Source organism: Corylus avellana, chromosome ca3 (assembly GCF_901000735.1).
Source record: "Corylus avellana chromosome ca3, CavTom2PMs-1.0".
NCBI classification, from domain to species: domain Eukaryota; kingdom Viridiplantae; phylum Streptophyta; class Magnoliopsida; order Fagales; family Betulaceae; genus Corylus; species Corylus avellana.
Window position 1 is genome coordinate 19360741 of NC_081543.1, and position 24317 is coordinate 19385057.

Consider the following 24317-nt stretch of genomic DNA (forward strand, 5'->3'; position numbering starts at 1 on the left):
GCTCCTGCACCGCCATCATCATCCTTATCGTCTCCAGATCCGCTGCCTCCACATCCATTCGACCACTTGCCTATTGCCCTACGGAAAGGTACACGTTCTTGCACTACCCAACATCCTATTAGTCAGTTTGTCTCCACTCGTTCTTTATCCCCTACATTTTCTTGCTTTATTTCCCATCTCTCTACTGTTTCTATTCCTAAGACAGTGCAGGCTGCAATATCTGACTCTGGTTGGAGGCAAGCTATGGAATTGGAAATGAAGGCCTTGCATCACAATGGGACATGGGAGCTTGTTCCCTTACCACCTAATAAGAAAACTGTGGGTTGCAAATGGGTCTACACAGTTAAGTTTCATCCTGATGGTTCGGTTGAAAGATTGAAAGCTCGGTTGGTTGCTAAGGGCTATACGCAAACGTATGGTATTGATTATGATGACACTTTTTCTCCTGTAGCCAAAATTTCATCTATTCGTGTTCTTATTTCCATGGCTACTAATCTTGATTGGCCCTTGTTCCAATTGGATGTCAAAAATGCCTTTCTCCATGGGGATTTGAGTGAAGAAGTTTATATGGAGCAACCACCTGGGTTTGTCGCTCAGGGGGAGTCTCAGGGCTATGTCTGTAAATTAAGAAAGGCATTGTATGGTCTCAAGCAATCACCGCGGGCATGGTTTGGAAAGTTCTCTGAAGCGGTACTGAAGTTTGGTCTGCAGAGATGTCAGACAGATCATTCAGTATTCCACTTACATACTAGTGCTGGCTATATTCTCCTTGTGGTATATGTAGATGACATTGTCATTACTGGGGATGATTCAGGAGGCATTGCCCGATTAAAACAATTCCTACAGGATCAATTTCATACAAAGGATTTGGGCAAACTTCGATATTTTCTAGGCATTGAAGTTGCTAGATCTCGAACAGGTATCAACTTGTCCCAGAGAAAGTATGCACTTGACTTATTAGAAGAGACAGGTCTTTTGGGTTCTCGGCCAGTTGATGTTCCAATGGATCCAAATAAGAAATTACTAAAGGATGAAGGTGAATTATTTGAAGATCCCGGCAGATACCGTCGTCTAGTTGGGAAGTTGAACTATCTTACTATCACCAGGCCAGATATTTCATATGCCGTTAGTGTTGTCAGTCAATTCTTGGAGGCTCCTCGGGTTTCACATTGGGAAGCTGTTACTCGGATTATTCGTTATGTAAAGAGACAACCTGGTCTAGGAATATTGTATAGACCAAATGGACATCTTAGGGTAGAAGGTTTTACTGATGCAGATTGGGCAGGTTCTCCTTCAGATAGACGGTCTACTACAGGGTATTGCACATTCTTTGGTGGTAATCTTGTAACTTGGAAGAGTAAGAAACAGACAGTGGTGGCACGATCTAGTGCTGAAGCAGAGTACAGGGCAATGGCTCATACGACTACTGAGTTGACATGGTTACAACATTTCCTTCAGGAGATTGGCTTCTCGACTACTACTCCTATCCCATTATCTTGTGATAACCAGGCTGCCATACATATTGCATCTAACCCGGTTTTTCATGAAAGGACTAAACACATTGAGGTTGATTGTCATTTCATCCGAGACAAGATACTCAATGGAAACATATCTACAGTATTTGTGAAGTCTGGAGACCAATTAGCTGATATGTTTACAAAGTCTTTATGTCGTAACCGGTTAGAGTTTATTTGTGCCAAGCTGGGCTTATATGATATATATGCTCCAGCTTGAGGGGGAGTGTTAGAAGAATGTAGAAGAATGTGTTAGAAGAATGTAGAAGACTGTATTAGGGTATGAGGGCAATTTGGTCATTTATGTATTCTCAAAGCTTATATATAATATGTGTGAGGTAGGCTATGTATCTTTGAATAGCCTCCTCTTTTCTCTATACTCTAAAACCTCTCAACACTCAACAAGCTTGGTTTCTCTACTGCTCTCCGGCTTCCTTTGGCCTCCAGCCGTCTGTGGCTCATATATGGTGCCTCCTTCAGTTGTCCATTGCCAATGTCGGCACCTTCCCCTCTGGCTGGCCCGTCGCCAGCATGGTTTCTCCAGCAGTCTGTCAGACCTTGTCGTTGGCAGACTACATCTGACCATCTCTATCTCCAGTCGTCCACGGCTCCGCGCCTCTGGTTCATCTAGCCATCCAAGGTCATTTTCGAGGCCTCCAACGATCGTCCATCAGCCCTTCTCCCAGTCGTCGTTATCACCATGTACGGTGTCTATGCAGCCATGCTCATATTTATCCATCGAATCCACCAGATTAGTTTTCCCTTGGACCACTCTTCATCAAGGGATGTGATCTCTAGCTTCAGAGTCACAAGTTTCTTTGTATAGCACAGGATTATGGCCCATTAGAGCCCATGTTGTAGAGTTTGCATGTAAGCTTTAGAGAGAAAAAGGAGGCTCGAAATCTCAAACATAGCCTAACTCACATTTTAATATATATAGGTTGCTAAATATATCAAACTAACCAAAATACCCATGTACACCAACTAACCAAAATATTTATGTAACAAAAGCCTAACAAGCTCTTTTAACAATTATCTTTTGTTAGAATATATTATGGGAATTGATTTTAGAGATTTGATTGTAATCTCCTATAATCAGATTTGATTGTATTCACAATCAAATCTGATTTGATTTGATCTCCCCTACCATTTTGTATTTTCTCCACTCCCCATAAATCGGGGACCTTTTGTATTGTAAACTTCATCAAATGAATAAGAGCAAAATGTAGCCCTTGAGGCTTTATCTAGTGGATGTAAGTCGTAGTAGACCTAACCACTTAAATCTTTTGTTTCTCTTCCTTTTTCCCTCTCTCATTCTTGTGTTTATTTTTCCTTGTTTCTTTAATTTCTTTTATGATTATAGTTTTCTTCATCTTTCATTTTTCATGACTTTATTTTTCAAGAATTTATTGATTATTCAAAACTTAAGGTGTACATAAATAGGGCCTACTTTGTATAACTTTCATGTACTCCCAGTGGACAGTTGTCCACTTATTTTCCTTTTTATCCTATTAAAATTATTCCTAATAATAAAAAAGGGTTTCATTGACAGAATTCTTAACATGGAAAAGTTAATAAACAACCCTCAACTGAACAAAGCCTAAGCCATTCTACTTAGGGATGAAGAGATGAAGAGATGAAGAGATGAGACTTTCAATTCTGTTTTACATTCAAAAGTCATATTTGTCATCAAACCGTCTGTCCAAAAAGCTTTAGTTGTTAGGAAGTAAGCCAATAATGTATATCAAACTCATAAAGATACCAACAGTACTGCTCCCCCTCATGTGTACTATAGGCTCGCCTAATGACAATGAACTAACTGCAGACTTATACACATAGGACAGAAGAAACTAACATAAACTAGCTGTCACAAAAACTTGAACCAAAGACCTCACCAACAGCAATATGAACAAAATATTAGGGCTTCAATCTTAAAAGCTTAAGCTGTTAGGAACTAGACCACACAATGTATATCCAGCTTGTAGGCATGCCAACACTAACTGTTGAGAAAAGACAGTACCCAATGGAGAACAATGATACAATGGTGTGAAGATATTATCGAAAATGTTATATCGTGAAGGCCTTGGCTATGATTAGTCTATATTTAACTAAGCTTTTTTCCAGACTATTTCTAGCATTTTAACAAAAACGATCGTGCTAAATATTTTAAATGCCATTTTAACATACTACTACTAGAAGAATGTGTCTTAAAGAGTTTTAAATGAAAAATCTTCTAATCTCAACATGATAAGAAGCATAACATTGGCCACTATCCAAGATATACAGGAGCCAAAATGCAATAACGATCATTTGGCTACATAGACCAAAGCCTGCTGGCCAGACATCTTATTGGAATGTGTGCCGTTTTGAAAATCCAAATAGCATAAGTGCTCGAATTCTTCCATTTTGAGTTAGTTTTTGCAAGAAATATTTAAAATGTCAAACAACTTATCTATAAACTGGAAAGAAACAATAAAAATAATTCATAAAAAGAATTCTGAATTCCTTTCCCGTTATCCTGACATCATGTATGATTGCAAGGTTGGTATTTTGATGATACATCCAACATATCCTCAGAAACACAAAGATCCTGAGCCCACTCAGATGACAAAACTTCCAATAAGATAGAACCGCCAGAAAATCTCAAAACCACTAAGATTTTCACACAGACACACATCCACTTGCACACATGTGCGCACACAAGCCACACATAGACACATGTTCACACACACATACACATACAAGGGAAGCCACGCAGCATAAGAAACAACTAGGATTCTATAAACCCCATTAGATTTTCAGTATTAAGATATTGTATATGCTAATAATAATATTAATAATAACAACAATATTGTGTACCATCTGGAAACCAACTAGTATATAACAATAATAGTAGTAATAATAATCCAACAAAAAAGCAAAATTGTAAATATTGTGTACCATCTGGAAAGCAGCACGCAAAGAATGCAACTCAAAATTATGAACGCCAGCATCTTTTTCCAGACTTCTCCACCTCTCTGCACTCTAATAAGATAAAGCAAGGTCATGAGTTTATCTTTACATGGCAAAAATAAATACTTAGAGGAGCATCAATAGACATAATTTCACAGCAAAGGGGACAGTTACCACATCTGGCAATACAAACCTTGCCATTGGCATTGAGAATCTCTATCACAACAGTTACCGTTGCAACCATAAATATCAAGGAATAAAAAAATGATACAACAGGATCTATGAAATAAGAAAGTTAAGTGCACTCTCTAGTGCCAAACTACAGCTTTGACATGTAACTTCGAATTGTTGAGGGGGAGATGAGAATTCAAGGGGTAACATAGAGGAAAAGGCACCATATCATCCCAGGTGCACCTGATTTCATGCCGGTATTTCCTTATTTTCTTCCCACGTAATGAACCTAGATAAATACTTATCTCTCTGCTTCATTAATTTTATTCTCTCTCATTTTGGTGATTTAAGGTACAAAAATAAACCCACACAAATTATTGATTTTACGCTAGTAAATGAAACAAAACAAGAAAAGCAAGATATGCATATACCTGGCAAGCAAGATCACGAGAACTTTTTCCAAGTGAAAAGCCAGCAGACTTGACACCACTACTCATTGGAAATCCACATTGACTTTCAGTATTGTCCACACCTTCTTCAGACAATAAGTTGTAACAACAGCCAATGCTGACAATAGCTTTAACTTCTTTGCAATCTACAAAGGTCCTGATCGAAAAAAGATAAAACATTCCTTCTTTATTAGACACTGAAAAGTAATAAAATATACTCAAATATGACCACGAAAAAAGGTAATCAAGGGAGACTTTCAATGAAATTAGTGCAGTGTGAATGTAGTGGAGAAGTGAATTTGATGAATTACATGCTCATAAAAGAAAGTTCTGTAGGATTGCTCTTAGGGTTAGTTATGCCTTATGGCACAAAATGCTATCATTACAAATCACCATGTCTATAAAATGCATCCAAATGAGATTTAAATGTTAAGATGCATGAATGATATAGAATAAGGAATTAAGAAACTCATAAGGGTAGGGGTTGTCACCAATTAAAGATATACAGATGGAAAGTAAGAAAAGATATCATCATCAAGGATGCAAAACAATATAATTAGATAGGCTTTGTCAGCCCAATCAGCTCAGATTCGTGATTAATTGAATTTTTTGCATGCAACACAAAAAGACTTAATCATTGTTCCATGATGAAAAAATTGTGGACCCTAGTGCAATTACTTCGGCACATGTAACCATAACGCTGTGGTAAAGGTTGTGCATCATGGTTACATGTAGAGGAAAATCTTAAGAATCAATTGTCAGGTAAAAAGGAAAAGAAATTCCCCATATAATCCTCAATCTTCTCCACCATCCGCCTATCCCACATTAACAAAATTCCACCTGAAGCCCCTCTAGACCCCATATATGTCCATTCCACCTATTGGCAACCCCATAAACTACAAATCACCTCCCTAGAAATACACTCCAATGTCGTCTCTAATAAACATACAATGCCTGCCCTCCAGCCCAAGCCCTCTAATCCGCAACCTTTTATCCTTCTCATTCAATGGGCTCAGGGCTTCCACACTAATAATATTTACGCAACGCAACATTAAAATCCCTTTTTGCCACAATTATTTTTCTTTCCAGCCCATTCAACTTATTACAGTTAAAAGCCATTTCCCTTCTTAAAGTGCAAGGGTCCATCTCCTTTTGCCCCCTCCAACGGGCCACATAACTTTTGACTTGGGCTTAACCTTTACCGTATCATTCTTGGGCCCAACTTGAAATTGACCCGCTTCCAAATTTATTTATTTTTTTTGTAACAACCAACATTCATTCAAACAAAGAGGAATACAGGGAGAACAGAAAAGAAAACAAACAAGCTAGCTGAAATCCCAACCGGCCAGATCTCAAAAAACAGGAATGAGATCAGAAACGGAAAAGAAAGATGCAAATGCAGCCCGAGAAAACCCTTGCCGTGGCGCATACTGGTGATGGATACTACCATCGGGAGTTCGAAAACCCCTATCAAACATCTAAACAGGCTTCCTAAAAAGCCATGGAGATTTAGATGAGAAGTAACTATGGAAAAAAAATTTCCAAAAGGAAACCAGAAATAAAAGGAAAAAAGATCCACTCCACAGACAAAAAGTCTGAAGACCAAACAGATCGGGATAAAAACTAAGCAACAAATCCAAAGAAAATTACAGAAAGTTGCACAAAGTAATAGAAAAAAACTCAAAACACAACAGCTGCAACGGAGGGAGGATTCGGCGGCCACTGCACGGCGCGTGGGACCCACGCGCCGATGCGTTAGATCCACATGCAGGAGCGTGTGGACCACGCCCCAGCGCGTGGTGGTCGAAAGGAGCCGCAGAGGAGTTCGCCAGAGAGCTGGAATGCCGGTGAAGGTGGAGGATAGGCGCGTGTCTGGCTGGGGCTGATGGAGAAAAGTAGATCGGACTTTGAAAAAGCCACTCTTCAAGCCTACACAGATCCGGCCAATGGAGCGATGGAGAAGACGTTCCATGGCATGCCGGAAGCGGTGGGAGGCGATCCATTGCTGCTGCAGTTTTTTGAGGGGGTAAATCATCAAAGACGATAGGTAGATCTAGAAAAAATTCTAGAAGCAAAGGAGTTCTCTCAAGAAGAGAGAAACTCAGAAGGATATGACCAAGAGGTTTTCCTTGGTCATAGAGATGTTGGATGTTGCAAAAAGAGTGGGGAGGAGGGCAACCAGTAGATTTTCCCTCCTCCTCAAGCTTGGCCGAAAATGGAGGCTTCAGGAGAGAGAAGGGAGTGTTTAGATATTTTCAACTCGTGAATGCACTTCCAATTTATTTAGACATCTGTCCACTTAGCTTTTAATTGAAAGCAGTATTTATTTTAACAACCTTGAAATGAAGGAAATTTTCCTTGTCAATCATAGGTATCAGTTCAGCCACTCCGCCAACTGAATTTTTGGGTAACACCAGAAGATCTTTCTTCCCAAAACCATCCCTCTTCCTCAGTGTTCGATTCTCCTCATTACCCAAACTATCCCTGCTCAAAATTTCTATTTCCTCTCATGTCCTTTCCCCACCAGAGCCTCCGCATACAACCGCCTGCCCTCCTCCACCAATTGAGTCATCAATGGAACACCACCATTGATTTTCTCATTCATGCTTCCAACATTTCCAGAAGGCTCAAAAATGTTTACCACCTTCCTCAACTGCGCAGAACAACCAGCCCAGCCTCTCCCTTCTCTGCCATCCAGAATGACTATAAAGCTTCTCCGCCCGCCTATGCCATACTCACCTAATTCCAAAAATCTTCCATTGCCATTCGCACACCTCTGTGCTACATATACTGTGCTCCCAGAGCTAAACAATCTATAAAACTCTTTCAGCTCAGTTCCTCTAATCAAATCTTCCACCGTCAACCTCAAGCACGGCCGCTTGGCTTGCCCAACATCACCACTCTAAATGTTCCTCTGCTCCTTTTGGCCAAATGAATGCCTCAAAACCCTGCTTCAGATCAAATCTCAAACGCTTTGGCTTCAACATAGAAAGATCCAAATAACCCATCACAACCAACACAACAAAACCAACAATTTCCACGTCCAAACCACTACCTCACGCGCACACTAATCTTGGACACAAGGAACATACAAGATATGGGTTCTCATAGTCATGAATATGGTGATTTATTGTTTTCTCTCTTCAGACAGCTTTTATCACTGGACTTGTTGTCATATGTTTGAGAGAAAATAGGACTGGCACGTGCATCAATGTATGAAGTGACCTGGGGTCAAATTGAAAAGAAATACTAAGACGTAATATTGTCAGCATTTAGTTGCAAAAGCACAAAGATATTGTGAGTCCCCCCCCCCCAAGTTTTTCCCCAGGACCTATTGCAGATGAAAACTTTAGGTTTAGGTAAGCATTGCATTTCTTCCATAATTTCCTCTAAAAAAAACCTGGTTTTCTTTGAAATAGCATCTCATCATCCGTTTCATTTATCAATCTCAGATTGAGAGGCAAAGTGATTTTAACAGTTATTAATTTTTTATTTGCAATCCCCAAATTTATTGAAGGCAGCTTCCACCACATCTAGGAACATGGAATAAAAAACAAATGCATTGAACTTAAATGTAAAAGGATGAGATTTAAAACATGCCTTGGTACTCACTTTAGCATTGTTGCCGAAAGATCTCCACAAGCATGAAGCCCAGCAAGTACCAAGGAAATATCATTGTGCATGTTGCATGAAGAGTCTAACTTTTCTCCATCAGGTTCTGTGTGATCTTCTTTGAATAACCTAAGCTGCTCAGAATCAACTTTATGAGGAGACACGCCGGTCAAGGCTTTCAACATGTCAATGGACATTACACGGCAAGTGATTGTCTTAGGCACATTGAATCTCCAGTTTTCTGATCTGAAAAACAAGTTTAAGAAAAACAAAACAAAAAAAAAAGGTTGTCAAGAAGTGAAAGCCATGCAGAAGGACATCCCAGTCATCATAGTAGATATCTATGGCCAACCAACTAGGGTACCTTCAAACAATAACCATCTAGAGAACAGTAGACTATGTGACTACCTAGCATAGGTAGCCATCTTAACTACTTCCATAAACAAATAATAGGCACTGCCTATATAAACTACTTTTGCGGTCAACAAGATACAGTGCATCAATCAAGCCAAAAGAAAATATTTGAAAACCTGCTTGATATTTAACAAGACCCTATGATGGATAAATTGTATCATCAGTAAAATGATAGAAATTATTTATCACTTTTGTGCCGACAAAATACCACGGATTTATATTTATAGCTTTGCATTTTTAATATAGTTTGTTCAACCAAATTACTAGCTCATCAAGGCAAAAAATTCACAGTAGCAAACATCAACTGAAGTTTCACTTTCTTTAACAAAAGAGATGCACTGAGGCCGGTACTACCGAAAGGTACCATAGACTTCCCAATGTCAACAAGTAAAAGATCTTAAAATAAAAATAAAAAACAAAAAAAAAAACAAGTTTAACAAAAAAACAAAAAAAGGAATCAAAAGAACAAAAAGTTGTTCACATCCCATACTCAGATTTACGCATCTGAGCTGCATAATGCTTCTTAATTCGTTCTGCACGTGCATCTGTGATCCTTCCATGATGAGAACATGCATCAATCGCAACTACAGGGTGTTTGTACTGAAAGGAAAGCACTTGTGCAAGATAACCCTAAAAGAACAATATAATCAGAGATGCAGTTATACAGGAAGTAAAGGAAACAAAAAAGGGGTAGGGGGGGGAACTACTTTTTTGCAATGTCCCTCTCAATGTGTTTCCATTTAACCTCCTCTAACTACCATCCTTTCTGTACTATCCCTCCCAATGTTTCAATTTTTGCAATGTCAATTTTTGATAAGGGGGGGAGGGAGACATTGTCATAATTGAAAGTTTAAAAGAACATTGTCAATTAGGTGATAGTTTGAGAAAGGTATGTGCACTTTCCCCTTTTTTTATCTAATAAGCTAACACCATCAACATCAATGCCAATGCAAATATGTTTGCTTGCCTCAAGGACTCGATGAGATGGATAATCATTATATCTACTGTCCATTATTCAGATTTGTGCATAGATTGTTTGCAGTATACTTCTCATCCGTAGTGTAAAAACTCATTTAACGAACCAAACATGCATATACATATAAATTTACACAGACTTGATCAAAAGGATTTATGCTTTCAACATATAAAAGAACATATGTCCAATGGCTAGCAAATGGCTCTTTTTTTGATAAGTAATAATGCATTAAAAGAGCGCAGAGGGGCGCAACCCAAGTACACAGGAAGTATACAAGAGAGCGACTAAGTAGGGGAGAAAGAAGAAGAGAACATAAGGAGAAAATCAGAAAAGTTGATCACTAAAGGAGCAAGCCAGCCTGAAGTCCAAGTGAATAAGGTGTACAAAAAGAAAAGAATAAGGTCCTCTAGATTCCTCGACGCATCTTCGAAGCATCTCGCATTCCTTTCCTTCCAGAGGCACCAAAGGAGACAAAGGGGAGCCATCTTCCAAACCACCGCACTACTCGTTCTCCCACCCGCCCACCAACTAGCGAACATCTCTTTTACACTTCTAGGCATAACCCAACACATGTTAAAGCGAGAAAAGATAACATCCCACAACTTCCGTGCGACTACACAATGAAGAAAGAGATGATCCACGGACTCCCCATCCGCCTCACACATACAACATCGATTAATCACAACGATGCCTCTCTTCCGAACATTGTCCAACGTGAGAGGTTTCCCAAGGGCAGCCGCCCATGCAAAAAATGCTACTCTCAAAGGAGCCTTGGTACGCCAAATGCTTTTCCACGGAAAGTGATTAGGAACCTTAAGGGCAAGCATCCTATAGAAAGAGCGGACCTCAAACTTCCCTTTACTTGAGTGAATCCACCACATCCGGTCCTCCCCTTCCCCCCTAATCAAAGACGAGTACAAGAGCGAGAAGAAAGAGGCTAAGGCCATCTCCTCCCAATCATGAATGCTGCGGGTGAAAGTAACATTCCAGTGAACCATCCCGTTTACACACTCTCGGATATCCGCAATGGAAGCGTCCTTATTGCAAGCAATATTAAAAAGACCCGGGAAGGCATCCTTGAGAGACGTCTCACCACACCACCAATCCTCCCAAAATTTGACCTTCCCTCCCACACCAGGATCTAATCTGAAGTGACCCCGAAACGACCTCCAAACTCCACAAATGTGTTTCCATAACCCCACCCCATGCGTTCCACGAGGAACTTTGGTGCGCCAACCCCCCCAAACCACCCCATACTTAGCCACCAAAATACTTCTCCACCAAGCTTCTTCCTCATTTGCAAATCTCCATAACCATTTCCCCAAGAGAGCTTGATTGAAAAGATGCAAACTCCGAATCCCTAGTCCTCCCTCAGCAATTGGAGAACACACCTCATGCCAGCTTACCAAATGGAACTTAGTCTCATCCTTGAACCCCCCCCATAAAAAATCCCGTTGAATCTTCTCAATCCGATTCGCCACGGAAATAGGAATGGGAAAGAGAGACAAAAGATAGGTGGGGAGATTGGATAGAGTGCTCTTGATGAGAGTGAGCCTTGCCCCCTTGGACAAATAAGAACGCTTCCAAGGGGCCAACCTTCGAGCAATTTTCTCCAACATGTCATCCCAAATAGCCAACTGCTTGAAGGACGCCCCTAGCGGAAGACCCAGGTACTTCAAGGGCAAAGAACTAGTACCACAACCCAAAACACCAGCCAACTCGACCGTCTCCACCGAATCTCCGACTGGAACCAAAACAGACTTGGCCCGATTAACTTTTAACCCTGAGACCGCCTCGAAACCAATAATGATAGCTTTAATAAATCTGACATTTTCAGATGATGCCCCACAAAACACCAACGTATCATCAGCAAAGAGAAGATGGGAGACAGAAACCCGCCCATGCTCCCCGGCACCCACATAGAAACCATTGATGAAACCCCTACTGATAGAGACATTAATCATCCTACTGAAAGCCTCCATGGCCATGATGAACAAGAAAGGCGAAAGAGGGTCGCCTTGTCTAACCCCACGCGAACTCCCAAAGAAACCGGAAGGTGAACCATTGATCAACACCGAGAACCTCACCGACGAGATACAATGTTCAATCCAAGAGCACCATTTCTCACCAAAACCGCACCTTTTTAAAAGGTAGAGTAGAAACTTCCAATTCAAGTGATCGTAAGCCTTCTCCATATCCAACTTACACAAGAGGCCGGGATCCCCAGATCTAAGCCGGCTGTCCAGGCATTCATTGGCAATAAGCACCGAATCCAAAATCTGTCTTCCTTTGACGAACGCATTTTGCGGATTGGAAATGACCCGGTTCATGACTCCCTTCATTCTATTGGCTAACACCTTCGCAATAATCTTATAAATCCCTCCCACAAGGCTAATAGGACGGAAGTCCTTCAAATCGGATGCCCCATGTGACTTCGGAATAAGAGCAATGAATGTAGCATTGAGACTTTTTTCGAACTTGCCTCGATCATAGAACTCCACAAAAACAGCCATGATGTCCTTTTTGATCACCTCCCAGCAGTCCTGAAAGAAAGCCATAGAAAAACCATCCGGGCCTGGGGCCTTATCCCTATCCATCTTTTTGACCACCTCCCATACCTCCCTTTCCTCAAAAGGAACTTCCAGACTAGAAGACTCTTCCCCTTCCAACATATCGAGATGAAGATTATCCAACCTCGGTCTCCAACTAAGAGTCTCTGTGAAGAGCGTCTTATAAAATCGAGTAATGTGACTACTAATAGCCTCTTGATCAGAAATAGCAGTGCCATGAATGATCAGAGACTCAATATAGTTCTGTCTTCTATTGGCATTAGCAATCCGATGGAAGAATTTGGTACACTTGTCACCCTCTTTCAACCACCGGATTCTAGATTTTTGCCTCCAGCTGATTTCTTCTTGAAGGAGGGAAACTTCTAACTCCCTAGCAAGCACCCTTCTCTTCTCGATCTCCTCCGTGGATAAACCTCTCTCTTCCTCCACCCTATCCAAAGCTTTGATATCTTCCATACGAGCCTTAATACTAGCCCCCACATTGCCGAACTCTTGAGCATTCCATCTCCTAATGTCCCCCTTTAGTGCTTGCAACTTCTTGGAAATAATGAAGCTCGGCGTGCCCTGGAAATGATACGAACCCCACCAACTGCGCACTTTGTCCACAAAACCCTCCTCTTTGAGCCACATGTTCTCGAATTTGAAAGGCCTTTTACCTCCCGCATGAGAATTACAGTCCAATATAATAGGGGCATGATCGGAGCAGGCCCGTAGCAACTTCTTCTGACGCAAATCTGGATGGCGGGCTTCCCACTCCGGGGAGACAAGAAAGCGGTCAATCCTAGACCAAGAGTTGTTATTAGACCAAGTAGAAATTCCCCCCACTAAGGGGAGATCCATGAGACCCTGATCCGATATGAAATCACCAAAATCCCTCATTGCCGACCGCGAATGAGCTCCCCTCGACCTTTCACTAGGATGGAGGGTGGCATTGAAATCCCCGCCGATACACCACGGCACGTCCCAACAGCTCATGATCCCTGCCAATTCCTCCCATAGAAAGCGCCTAGCAATGACTCTGTTGGGTCCATACACCCCCGCAAAAGCCCACACAAAGCCATCCTCAACATTCTTGAAGGAACAAGCCGCCACATAACTACCCAACGCTACGTCAATCATCTCAACAGCCCTCTTATCCCACATGAGAAGAATGCCCCCCGACGCCCCACTGGAAGGAACGGAGCACCAATCCACATACGGACATCCCCATAAACTCCTCACTAAGCTATACGAAATAAATTCCATCTTCGTCTCTTGGAAACAAACAACATCTGCCTTCCAACTTCTAAGCAAATTCCTAACCCTCAACCTCTTTTCCCTCTCATTCAATCCTCTTACATTCCATGACAGAATTTTAAGCTTCATGATTTCACACGACTGACCCTCCCCTTATTCCTGTCCCGTGACGAAGACTCCAAGAAATTACCAGAGGACTGCAAGTTAATGAGCTCCCTCTTACCTTTTTTGATTACAGGAGTGCACACTACCCTCTCCATTTCTTTGTCCTTGTTGTCAGCCATTAGAATCCCTATGGTCTCTTCAAGCTTACCTTCCTCTCCTTCACAAGATAGGCCAACTTCTTTGCATGCCTCAATGATAAAAGTCCTCTCCTGCACCTCCAACTGCTCCTCCTGAACAGATTCTGGCACAAAGGATTCCTGGGAAATTAAATCCTCCACTGCTTTAGAAATTCCCTCCAAATTATCCTGCTGTGTTATGCAAAGCCCCGGCTCCTTACCCAGAATGCCCAGCTCAGAAGCATCCCTAGGCTGTTCACCAGGGTAGCTCCCCAAAAAACTTTCCCTCCCGGCCTCCTCACTGTCTCCAGCAGTAGACCCAGAAAATTCCAAAGGTACCCCCTCACCAGGCCGCTTGCCCAGAATTCCTGGACCAGATATGCTCGAATCTCCCTTCAGAACACCTTGGTCATCAATTCTGGGATGAGAACTCTGCGGCTTACCTGGGGAATCCTTCGTCGCCGTAGCCTTGTTCAAAGAACCCATCATCGAATCAGCTCCCAAAGCGCCATCCCTAGCCAGAATTTTCCTCACCGCCCCCTCACTGTGCAAAACTCCCCTTTCCGCCACCTCTGCCGGAGATGAGAAGGCTAACTGCAGGACAGAATCAACATGGGCCTCCCTATCGTAAGACAACAGTCGACCTTCGGGACAAACAGGGTTACCGGTGACACCCGCCGGAGCATAAGGACCTCCCATCGAGCAGTCCGACACACCAACCAGGGAGCCCGGAGCTTGAACACTTAAGTCCAAAATCGCCGTAGCCTTAATCATGGAACCCACCATCAAATCATCTCCCGGAACGCCATCCCCTGCCGGATTGTTCCTCGCCGCCCCCTCGCTGGACGTGACAACCTCTGTCGGCGCCTCTGCCGGAGGCGTAGAAGCAATCTGCAGAACAGGACTGACGTGGGCCTCCCTGTCGCAATGCATCGACCTACCATCGGGGCTTGCGGGATTGCCGGCGATGCCCACCGGAGCGAATGGGTCTCCCGGCGAGCTGACCGGCACGCCAGTCGTCTTCGTACCACGGCGAGCCATTTGCTAGAGCCATTCTCCCTAGCAAATGGCTCTTTTGTTGACTAAGATGCAAAAGAACAATCAAATAGACAAGGATGATATGTAGACATTGCAAGTAGTCTCAGATTTAGCTTTTCTAGCACATAAAATGGAAGCAGAAGAAAGTGAGGGCACACCTGGCCAGCACCAACATCAACTATGGTACATGCTCTTACACTGTCAGCAACTGAACTAACAACAGCAGAAAGAACTTCTACCTGTTAACGAAGTTAATTACATTAATAATATAACCAGGACTCATATTCAAAGTTTAAAAATGAGAATAAATGTCAAAGAATGAAAAACGCAATTAAGAAACTGAATAAATCAGTAACCTACTTCATGTTTTTTCTTCATATTCATGCCCTGAGCAAGAACGCTATTCACTGAAATCATGTGCAGGCCAGGTAATACCTGCAAGAAATCAAAAGTTTATCAATGTTGAGTTGACTATTTTATTACCACCCCCCCACAAAAAAAATAAATAAATAAATAAATACAGAAATCAATTTAAAACATAGAGAGCAAAATAAGCAAAACATCAATATATTGAAGAAACAAAACTAACCCTAGAATGAAGTGTTTAATTGCATTTCAAGAAAAATCAACCAACAGAAACATATGGCCATGCTATAGTACAGACCACTCCAAATTTTGATAATGCCAGCCTCTCCTGCTCAAAACACCAATATACTCAAAACCCCAGTAAACTTCTTGGAAAAGCAAGAAACCACTTGCATTTAAGGTTCCAGCACTGCCATCAAGTACTATGCCCATGGCCACCACTACTAAGATTATTTGGCATTTTTAACTCTCTGTTTTTTTTTTTTTTGATAAGTAATGAAAATATTATTGAAAAAAGCGCAGAGGGGCGCAACCCTAATGCAAAAGATATATACAATAGAAACCCCTACGGAATATACAAAGAGCACATATTCAAAAACTCATCTATAGTCGGGACCACACTACGATGATGAGCCAACACCCACAAGTGTAGCATAGATATCATATTCTTCCTCATCGCTTCCACCGAACACTCCTTATCCTCAAACGTTCGAGCATTCCTTTCCCGCCAAATACACCACATGATACACGAAGGAACCATCCTCCAAATGACTTTAGATATAACCCTACCCCCCACTTGATTCCAGCAAGACAACAAGTCAATGAACCGTTGCGGCATGGCCCACTCAATACCAAATAAAGTAAAAACATAGTTCCATAACCGAGTAGCCACTTCACAATGAATCAACAAATGATCTACAGACTTCCCATTCTTCTTACACATACAACTATGGGTATAAACGAGCCGAGCTTGAGCGAGCTTCCCTTGTTTGGGCTCGGCTTGTTTAAATTTTACTCGAGCCGAGCTTAAGGACGAGCCAAAAAATCGAGCTCGTGGACAAGGTCATAATAAGTCGAGCCGAGCCGAGCCAGTTCACAAGCTAGCTCTTATATTTAATTTAATTTATTAATTTATTCTTTTATTATAAATTTAAACCTCAAGTACTCTTAAACGGCTTAAGAAGCCAGCTTGCATATGCGCATTTGCTTAGTCTGGCTAGCGGAGTATGGAGCTCGAGTCAATACAGTAAGGCACTTGGTTTCGAAGAAAGAGAATATGCATCATTTTATAATAAAATGATGCTATTAGAAAAAAAAATCATTAATTTTTAATATTAATATGAGGAATTATGTGAATAACTACCAATTCGAGCCTTATACGAACTGCTCACGAGCTTAACCGAGTCGAGCCGAGCTAGCTTCGTTTAATATTCAAGCCAGGATTCGTGTTTACGAAACGCTTCATTTAATATTCGAGTCGAGTACGAGCCGAGCTTATGTAAGCCGAGCCCGAGCTCACTCGCGAGCGGCTTGCTCTCTTAACGGCCCTACATACAACACCATTCCACTACCACAATTTTCCGCTTTCGCAAATAGTCATGTGTCAGAAGTTTACCGAAAGCCACAGTCCACCCAAAAAATGCCACTCTAGAAGGCACTTTAGAATGCCAAATACTCTTCCATGGAAACCCCCCACAATCTGGAATGGACAAGGCCTTATAAAATGATTTCACCTCAAACATACCCTTTTTAGATAAGGACCATCGAATACGGTCCGCATTACCATAAGAAACCTTACAAGAGTATAGTAATTCAAAGAAAGATGAGACCCCATCCAATTCCCAATCTTGGGCGGAGCGCACAAAAAGGACATTCCACTCAACCCTCCCATTCCTCCAACAAAAATTATCCTCCACCCACGCATCTTTGTACCTCGCAATACCAAACAAGGAAGGGAAAGCATGCTTCAATGGTTGATCATCACACCAAATATCATGCCAAAATCGAACTTTCGCCCCCACCCCCACCTCAAACCGCACACCTTTGGCAAAGTATCCCAACCTCTTCTAATATGCTTCCACAAACCCACACCATAAGAACCCGACACCTCCTTCGAACACCACCCACCATCCTGATCTTCATACTTGGCTTTTATTATTTTGTACCAAAGTGCCTCACTCTCTGTCACATATCTCCATAACCATTTCCACAAGAGAGCTTGATTAAACTTCGGTATATCCCGAATGCCAAGACCGTCGGCCCGCAAGGGACGGCATATTTGGTTCCAATTAACAAGATGCAATTTTTGTTCATCTCTCATTCCTCCCCACAGGAAATCTTTTTGAAGTTTCTCAATCCTTTTGACCACACTCATAGGAACAAGAAACAACGATAAAAAATAAGTTGGGAGATTAGACAACATACTCTTTATAAGAGTTAAGCGACCTCCCTTTGATAGATACAATTTCTTCCATCCTGCCATACGACGCTTCATCTGTTCAAGTACACCATTCCACATAGATGTATCCTTATGCTTCGCCCCTAGTGGCAATCCCAAATACTTCATAGGCAACGCCGCAACACTACACCCAAGAATTTTAGCCAAAACCCCAATGTTGTCCACCTCCCCTATAGCAACAAGTTCTGATTTACCAAGATTAACTCTCAGCCCCGAAACTACCTCAGAGCACAAGAAAATAAGGCGTACGTACCGGATTTGCTCAGGATATGCTTCACAGAAAACCAAAGTATCATTAGCAAATAAAGAATGAGAAATCACTAAATCTGAGAAGACCCTATCCCCCACAGAGAAACCTGACAATAAACCTTGCTCTATTGTCGCATTCACCATCCTGCTCAATGCCTCCATAACCAACACAAATAGTAACAGCAACATCGGGTCCCCTTGCCGAATCCCCCATGAACTATTAAAGAAACCCTCTGGCGTTCCATTTACCAAAATGGAGAATCTAACCATCGAAATACACCACTCTATCCAACCCCTCCATCTTTCTCCAAACCCACATCTTTTTAGTAAGTACAACAAAAAGTCCCAGTTAACATGGTCATAAGCCTTTTCCAAATCCAATTTACAAATAACACCAGGCACCCCTGACCTCATCCGACCATCCAAACATTCATTAGCAATGAGCACAGAATCTAAAATTTGTCGCCCCCCAATAAAAGCATTTTGAGAATTAGAGATGATTTTTCCCAAAACAATTTTCATTCTAGTGGCCAAGACCTTTGATAAAATTTTATACACCCCTCCCACCAAACTAATTGGCCGAAAATCCTTCACCTCCATCGGAACCGCCTTCTTTGGAACCAATGACACAAACGTCACATTCATACTCTTCACCAACTGACGTCTTCGATGGAATTCAGAAAAAACCACCATAACATCATGTTTCACCACAGCCCAACAAGATTGGAAGAATGCCATAGTGAACCCATCCGGTCCCGGTGCCTTATCACCTTCCAAACCCTTTACCATCTCCCAAACCTCCTGCTCCTCAAAGTCTCTTTCTAACCAATTTTTCTCCTCCTCATCAATGGACGAAAAAAATTGATTATCCATTTTAGGTCTCCAAGAACTTCGCTCAAAATATAAGGTTTTATAGAATTGCACAATATGATCTTTTACCTCTATAGGATTATAGGACACATCTCCATTGGTATGTAATGCTTCCACACGATTATACCTGCGATGGGAATTAGCCACCTTATGAAAAAACCTAGTGTTACTATCCCCCTCCTTTAGCCACAACTCTCTCGACTTTGCCACCAATATATTTCCTCATACAGTAAAGTATTCTCCAATGCCTTCGACATATCAGCCAATTGAATCTTTTCTTCCTCCACTAAACCCCTAGTTTCTGCCATAACATCCAGCTCCCGGATCCCTTCCAATAACTCCTTTTTTTTCCTCCCAATGTCACCAAAAACCTCCGTGTTCCATTTTTTCAAATCTAGCTTAAGGGATTTCAGCTTATTAACCAAAACAAAACTAGGTAAGCCTTCAAACATATACGAATCCCACCAAGATTTAACCTTGTCAACAAAACCTTCCGACTTTAACCACATATTCTCAAATTTAAAATACTTACGACCTCCACTAAGTTCCCCACAATCCATCAATAAAGGAAAATGATCTGAAAGTAAACGTTGAAGTCTTCTTTGTGACACCGCCGGATAGTGATCCTCCTTATCCTAGACTTGGGAATTCCTCTTTCAAAACCTGCCTCACTATTAAGATTGTTGGTGATGGAGCTCCTACAAGCGAACCAAATATAATGAGATTCACAGTTTATCACTTATTTTACTAGACACTTTTGCCGCCACATATTTTATGCCCCCTGCTAGCTCCCTAACTTAGTCACCGAAGTCCTGCACTTCAGAACACTTTATTCACCACTTCGGTTTTTACCGAATACTGTCACTAACTTATATTTCATAATCTTTACAAACTCACTTTCACAGCAGGTCGCATACACTGGAACGCCCTATTTTACAACTTCACTAACTCTCAACCTATCATCCACACAATCATAGTGGGTATTGTTATCATCTACAGTCTTAGGTGATGGGTGCTTTGCACATGCATACATTTTTTGGGGTTTTCGTAGCAATGGAGAAATGTATTAGGAAATGTAATTTCCTAATATCCAATTAAACTACATCCAAAAAGTTGTTCTCCCTTGAAACTAAACCACAACTTGATATCTACTACAAAAGCCTCTAGCTTCTTATGGAATATAAGATTGGAAAAGCTGAAAAAAGCAAAGTTATCTCTTACATAACATTCCTAATATGCAATTAATTACGGCCAAAAAGTTGTCCTCCCTTGAAACTAAACCACAACTTGATATCTACTACAAAAGCCTTTAATTTCATACGGAATACAAGATAGGAAAAGCTGAAAAGGCAAGGTTTAGCCTCCAGGATTTACTTCTGTATGAACTGACTATCATCGAGCAACATATGCTCTGATCAGAAGGGATCCAAAGAACAGGTTGAACATGACTTCATATCAGCCTAATCAACCAAGACCATTTGGAAAGAACTTATCTACATGCTTCATCATTTCACTTGGGCACCAAAATAAAACAAACCCCACATTCTATAATCATTACAGATTCTTAACTTCTATGAACATGAAAAGAAAGGTACCTCTACCTTCAACGTAAAGAGTACTCTCGTAAATGACCAGAAATCACCCCCCCCCCTCCTTTCCTTCTCTCTCTCTCTCTCTCTCTCTCTCTCTCTCTCTCTAGAAGTCCTTTCCAAAGGCCAAAAGTTTCAATTTGTGAAATGGAAACATGATATTTCTCCTACCACAGAATTACAAATGCCAGCCAATACAATTTTCACAGCATCCACCTCCTCATAAGGAGTGTACCGTACAATGTACATAAATACACAGAAGATCAAGAACTCTCTCTCTGTCTCTCTCTCTCTCTCTCTCTCTCTCTCTATAGAAGTCCTTTCCAAAGGCCAAAAGTTTCAATTTGTGAAATGGAAACATGATATTTCTCCTACCACTGAATTACAAATGCCAATTTTCACAGCATCCACCTCCTCATAAGGAGTGTACTGTACAATGTACATAAATACACAGAAGATCAAGAACTTTCTCTTTTTTTTTATATAAGTAATGCATATCATTAATAAGTGCAAAGAGGCTTCTTCATGTCCACCCACTCCCTTATATAGCATTTCATAATAGCTGTCGCTTAGCTTAGATTTTGCACACAAGATTCCTTGTACTCAATAAAATATCAGTACATCCACATCAAAAAATTAATAATTATATTTAAAAAAAAAAAAAAAACCATTTTTTTGCACATAAATACAACTTAGACACCTGCAGGGAGTTGAGCCCATGACCTCACCCACCCTCAACCGTTGTTTATAGGGGAGGAGATGCCATTTGGTAGAAAGACATTTGGCAATAAGGACCAAAAATACGATCAGACACATTTACAAAATCACTCATACATGTCAGTATGTCAAATTGGTCTATGGAACCTTGACCATCCAAAACCAACATTCCTTTTTTCAATAGATTTGTAGTGATTATTTCATCTTTTGCATCTAGTTACACATATGCTCAGATAAGTTCTTCATCCTTTCTCACACAAAGAACAACAATGACTATGAATGACTAGGGCTAGCAAAACGTGTTGGCATGTCAGGTTCGTGTCAACCTATTTATGACACAAACCCGTTTATGCCAAACCCGAACACAACACATTTAACTAAACATGTGGACCACCCAAACCCGAACACTACACGTTTTCTTAACAGGTAACACGACACATGTGTAACCCATTTAGATAAACGTGTCGTGTTGAGTTGACACGACATGACCTGTGAACATGTTTAATTTAGATGTTAATAGGTTTCAACCCGACACAACCCGACCCGTGAACACGTTTAAAGTCATTTTAATTTTTATAGCCAAACCAAAATGAAAAAATCCCAGCAACCAAGCAAAACAAAAATAAAAATATATACGGGTCAAACATGTCAACCCGCGGGTTGACACGACCCTACACATTTATTAAACGTGTCATAAACGACCCGTTTATGACCCAAACCTGTTTAACCTAAACCCTAACCCTAAAATTACGTGTCAAGTTTACGTGTCACGGATTAAATTGCCAACCTAATGACTATCATTCCCCAATCTGCTATATTATAAATCTGCAAGCAATGCAATAGATAGAACATTGGATATATAATTTTACAAAATCTTAAATGACAACATCAGGTTAGAAACAACATACTCTTTTTAAGTCCGCCTGCTCTCTTGGAAAAACAAGGGACCTCAAAGTTAGCACAAAGTCCTTCAGTGAAGCAGGCCAGTGATCCTACCATCAAAGACAATTAAGAGAATGCATGAAACTATCAAACTAACACAGGTTATTGATTGGAAAACAAATTGTCAAGAACATGGAATGCATTAATTCCTTTCATTAAAGTCAGTTAAAAGTGCATGCGACAAGATTAGACTTATTTTTTGATAGGTAATATCAAGAAAGCTTTATAGAAAGCATAGGCGCCCCAAGCATACAGGAAGTGTACAAAAAGGACCCAAAAAGCAAAAAGAACAAAAAAAAAAACTGAAAACAGGAAAGAACAAGGAGAAGAACATGCAGAACCCAACACCAACAAGAACACAGCAACTGCCAAACTAACCCACAACCCCACAAGGACTAAACCAGAAATCCTCCCACCCAATACCCAAAAGGGAATCCAGCGGTACCGCTAGCGAGCCATGCCTTTCCTTCGCCGATTGGATGTGAATGCATCGCCAAAATTAACGGAGCTCTTCAAATTGAACAACTCCCTTTTGCCTTATAAAGAGATACTAATTGGAACCAATGCCATCAATGGCGAAGCTAGGGGGAACATAGGCCATGCACCCACCCAAAAAAGAAAAAAAAATCCTAACCTAGCAACCCTTAGTATTCCAACCCAAATATAACATTCTAGTTATAAAAATAAAAAAATAAAAATAAATAAAAATCAGCCTGTGCTTGATTTGGGATTTCCTTTTGTATATGTTGAGGAGTTGTAGTTTTTTTTTATAAGTATATGTTGAGGAGTTGTAGTTTCGGGAAAGATGGCGTAAATGAATCGCATATTGTATCTCCTTTGTGCAATTTTCAATCTAAGTGAATGGCACTCCATCAGGTTTCTTTAGTAGCACTCGTGGCCTAAGACAGGGAGATCCATTATCTCCTTTCTCTCTTTGTTATTGTTATGGAGACGTTAAGCAAAATAATTTCTGCTTTAGTGGATAGAGGTTTTTTATCGGGCTTCATGGTGGGGTCAACAAGTGGTGATGCTATCAATCTTTCTCACCTTTTGTTTGCGGATGACACCTTGATATTTAGCGAGGCAAATCCAAATCATCTTCACAATTTGCGTTGTTTGTTTTTATGCTTTGAAGCAGTCTCTAGTTTGAGGATTAATCTAGCTAAATCAAAGTTAGTCCTGATTGGCAATCTAATGAATGTTCAAGGTCTGGCTAGTGTTTTGGGCTGGAGGGTATCTTCGCTGCCTATGAAGTACCTAGCTCTTCCCTTGAGAGCTTTGTTTAAAACCAAATCTATTTGGGAAGACATTATTGAGAAGGTAGAGCGCCATTTGGCTGGATGGATGAGGATGTACTTATCAAAGGGTGGGAGAGTTACATTGATTAAAGGCGCTTTATCTAATCTTCCTACCTACTTCATGTCCATGAGGCCAATCACTTAAAGAGTTCAAATTTCACTTAGTTAGCTAGACTAAGGTGTGTACCTTTTTTTTTTTTTTACTGGTAATCAAGCAAATCTCATTAAAAAGCGTAAGACGTCCCTAAGTACACAGGAAGTATACAAAAGGAACACCAAAAAAGAAAAAACAGAACAAAAAAGACAGCAAAAAAAACAAGCCACCAGCAGAAACCCAAAGGAACGGAACTACAACAAACCACCCACAAAAGAATCCCTAAACCCGCAGAAGAGTCCTGGGCTTCATCAATCTCTAAAGGAGGGTTGAGAGTTTAAAACTTACTTGTGTTCAACCAGACTCTTGGGAAGTGACTACGCCTATTTTCATAAGAAAGGCCTTATGGGGGTGGATATGGATTCTAATAATGGCAGTGCTTGAGGTGGGTGGTATTCAATGAGGTCCATAAGTTGTATAAGTTGGGGCTTTGGAAGAATATTGGGAGATGGGGAGAGCTT

General features: G+C 41.0%; 1 protein-coding gene across 2 annotated transcripts in view; it reads right to left on the reverse strand.

The window, feature by feature from the left end:
* Nucleotides 1-24317, reverse strand: part of LOC132176164 (uncharacterized) — a 62396-nt gene that overhangs the window by 34366 nt on the left and 3713 nt on the right. Inside the window, exons 3-9 of one of the 2 annotated variants that reach the window (XM_059588296.1) lie at nucleotides 22371-22454; nucleotides 15570-15648; nucleotides 15372-15448; nucleotides 9603-9712; nucleotides 8699-8944; nucleotides 5069-5243; nucleotides 4455-4538 (exon numbers count right to left, since the gene is read on the reverse strand). In XM_059588296.1, the coding sequence (XP_059444279.1) occupies nucleotides 4455-4538; nucleotides 5069-5243; nucleotides 8699-8944; nucleotides 9603-9712; nucleotides 15372-15448; nucleotides 15570-15648; nucleotides 22371-22454 (855 nt within the window). Of the gene's footprint in view, nucleotides 1-4454; nucleotides 4539-5068; nucleotides 5244-8698; nucleotides 8945-9602; nucleotides 9743-15371; nucleotides 15449-15569; nucleotides 15649-22370; nucleotides 22455-24317 lie in introns of both variants that reach the window. The other variant, XM_059588295.1, reaches the window with a different exon arrangement.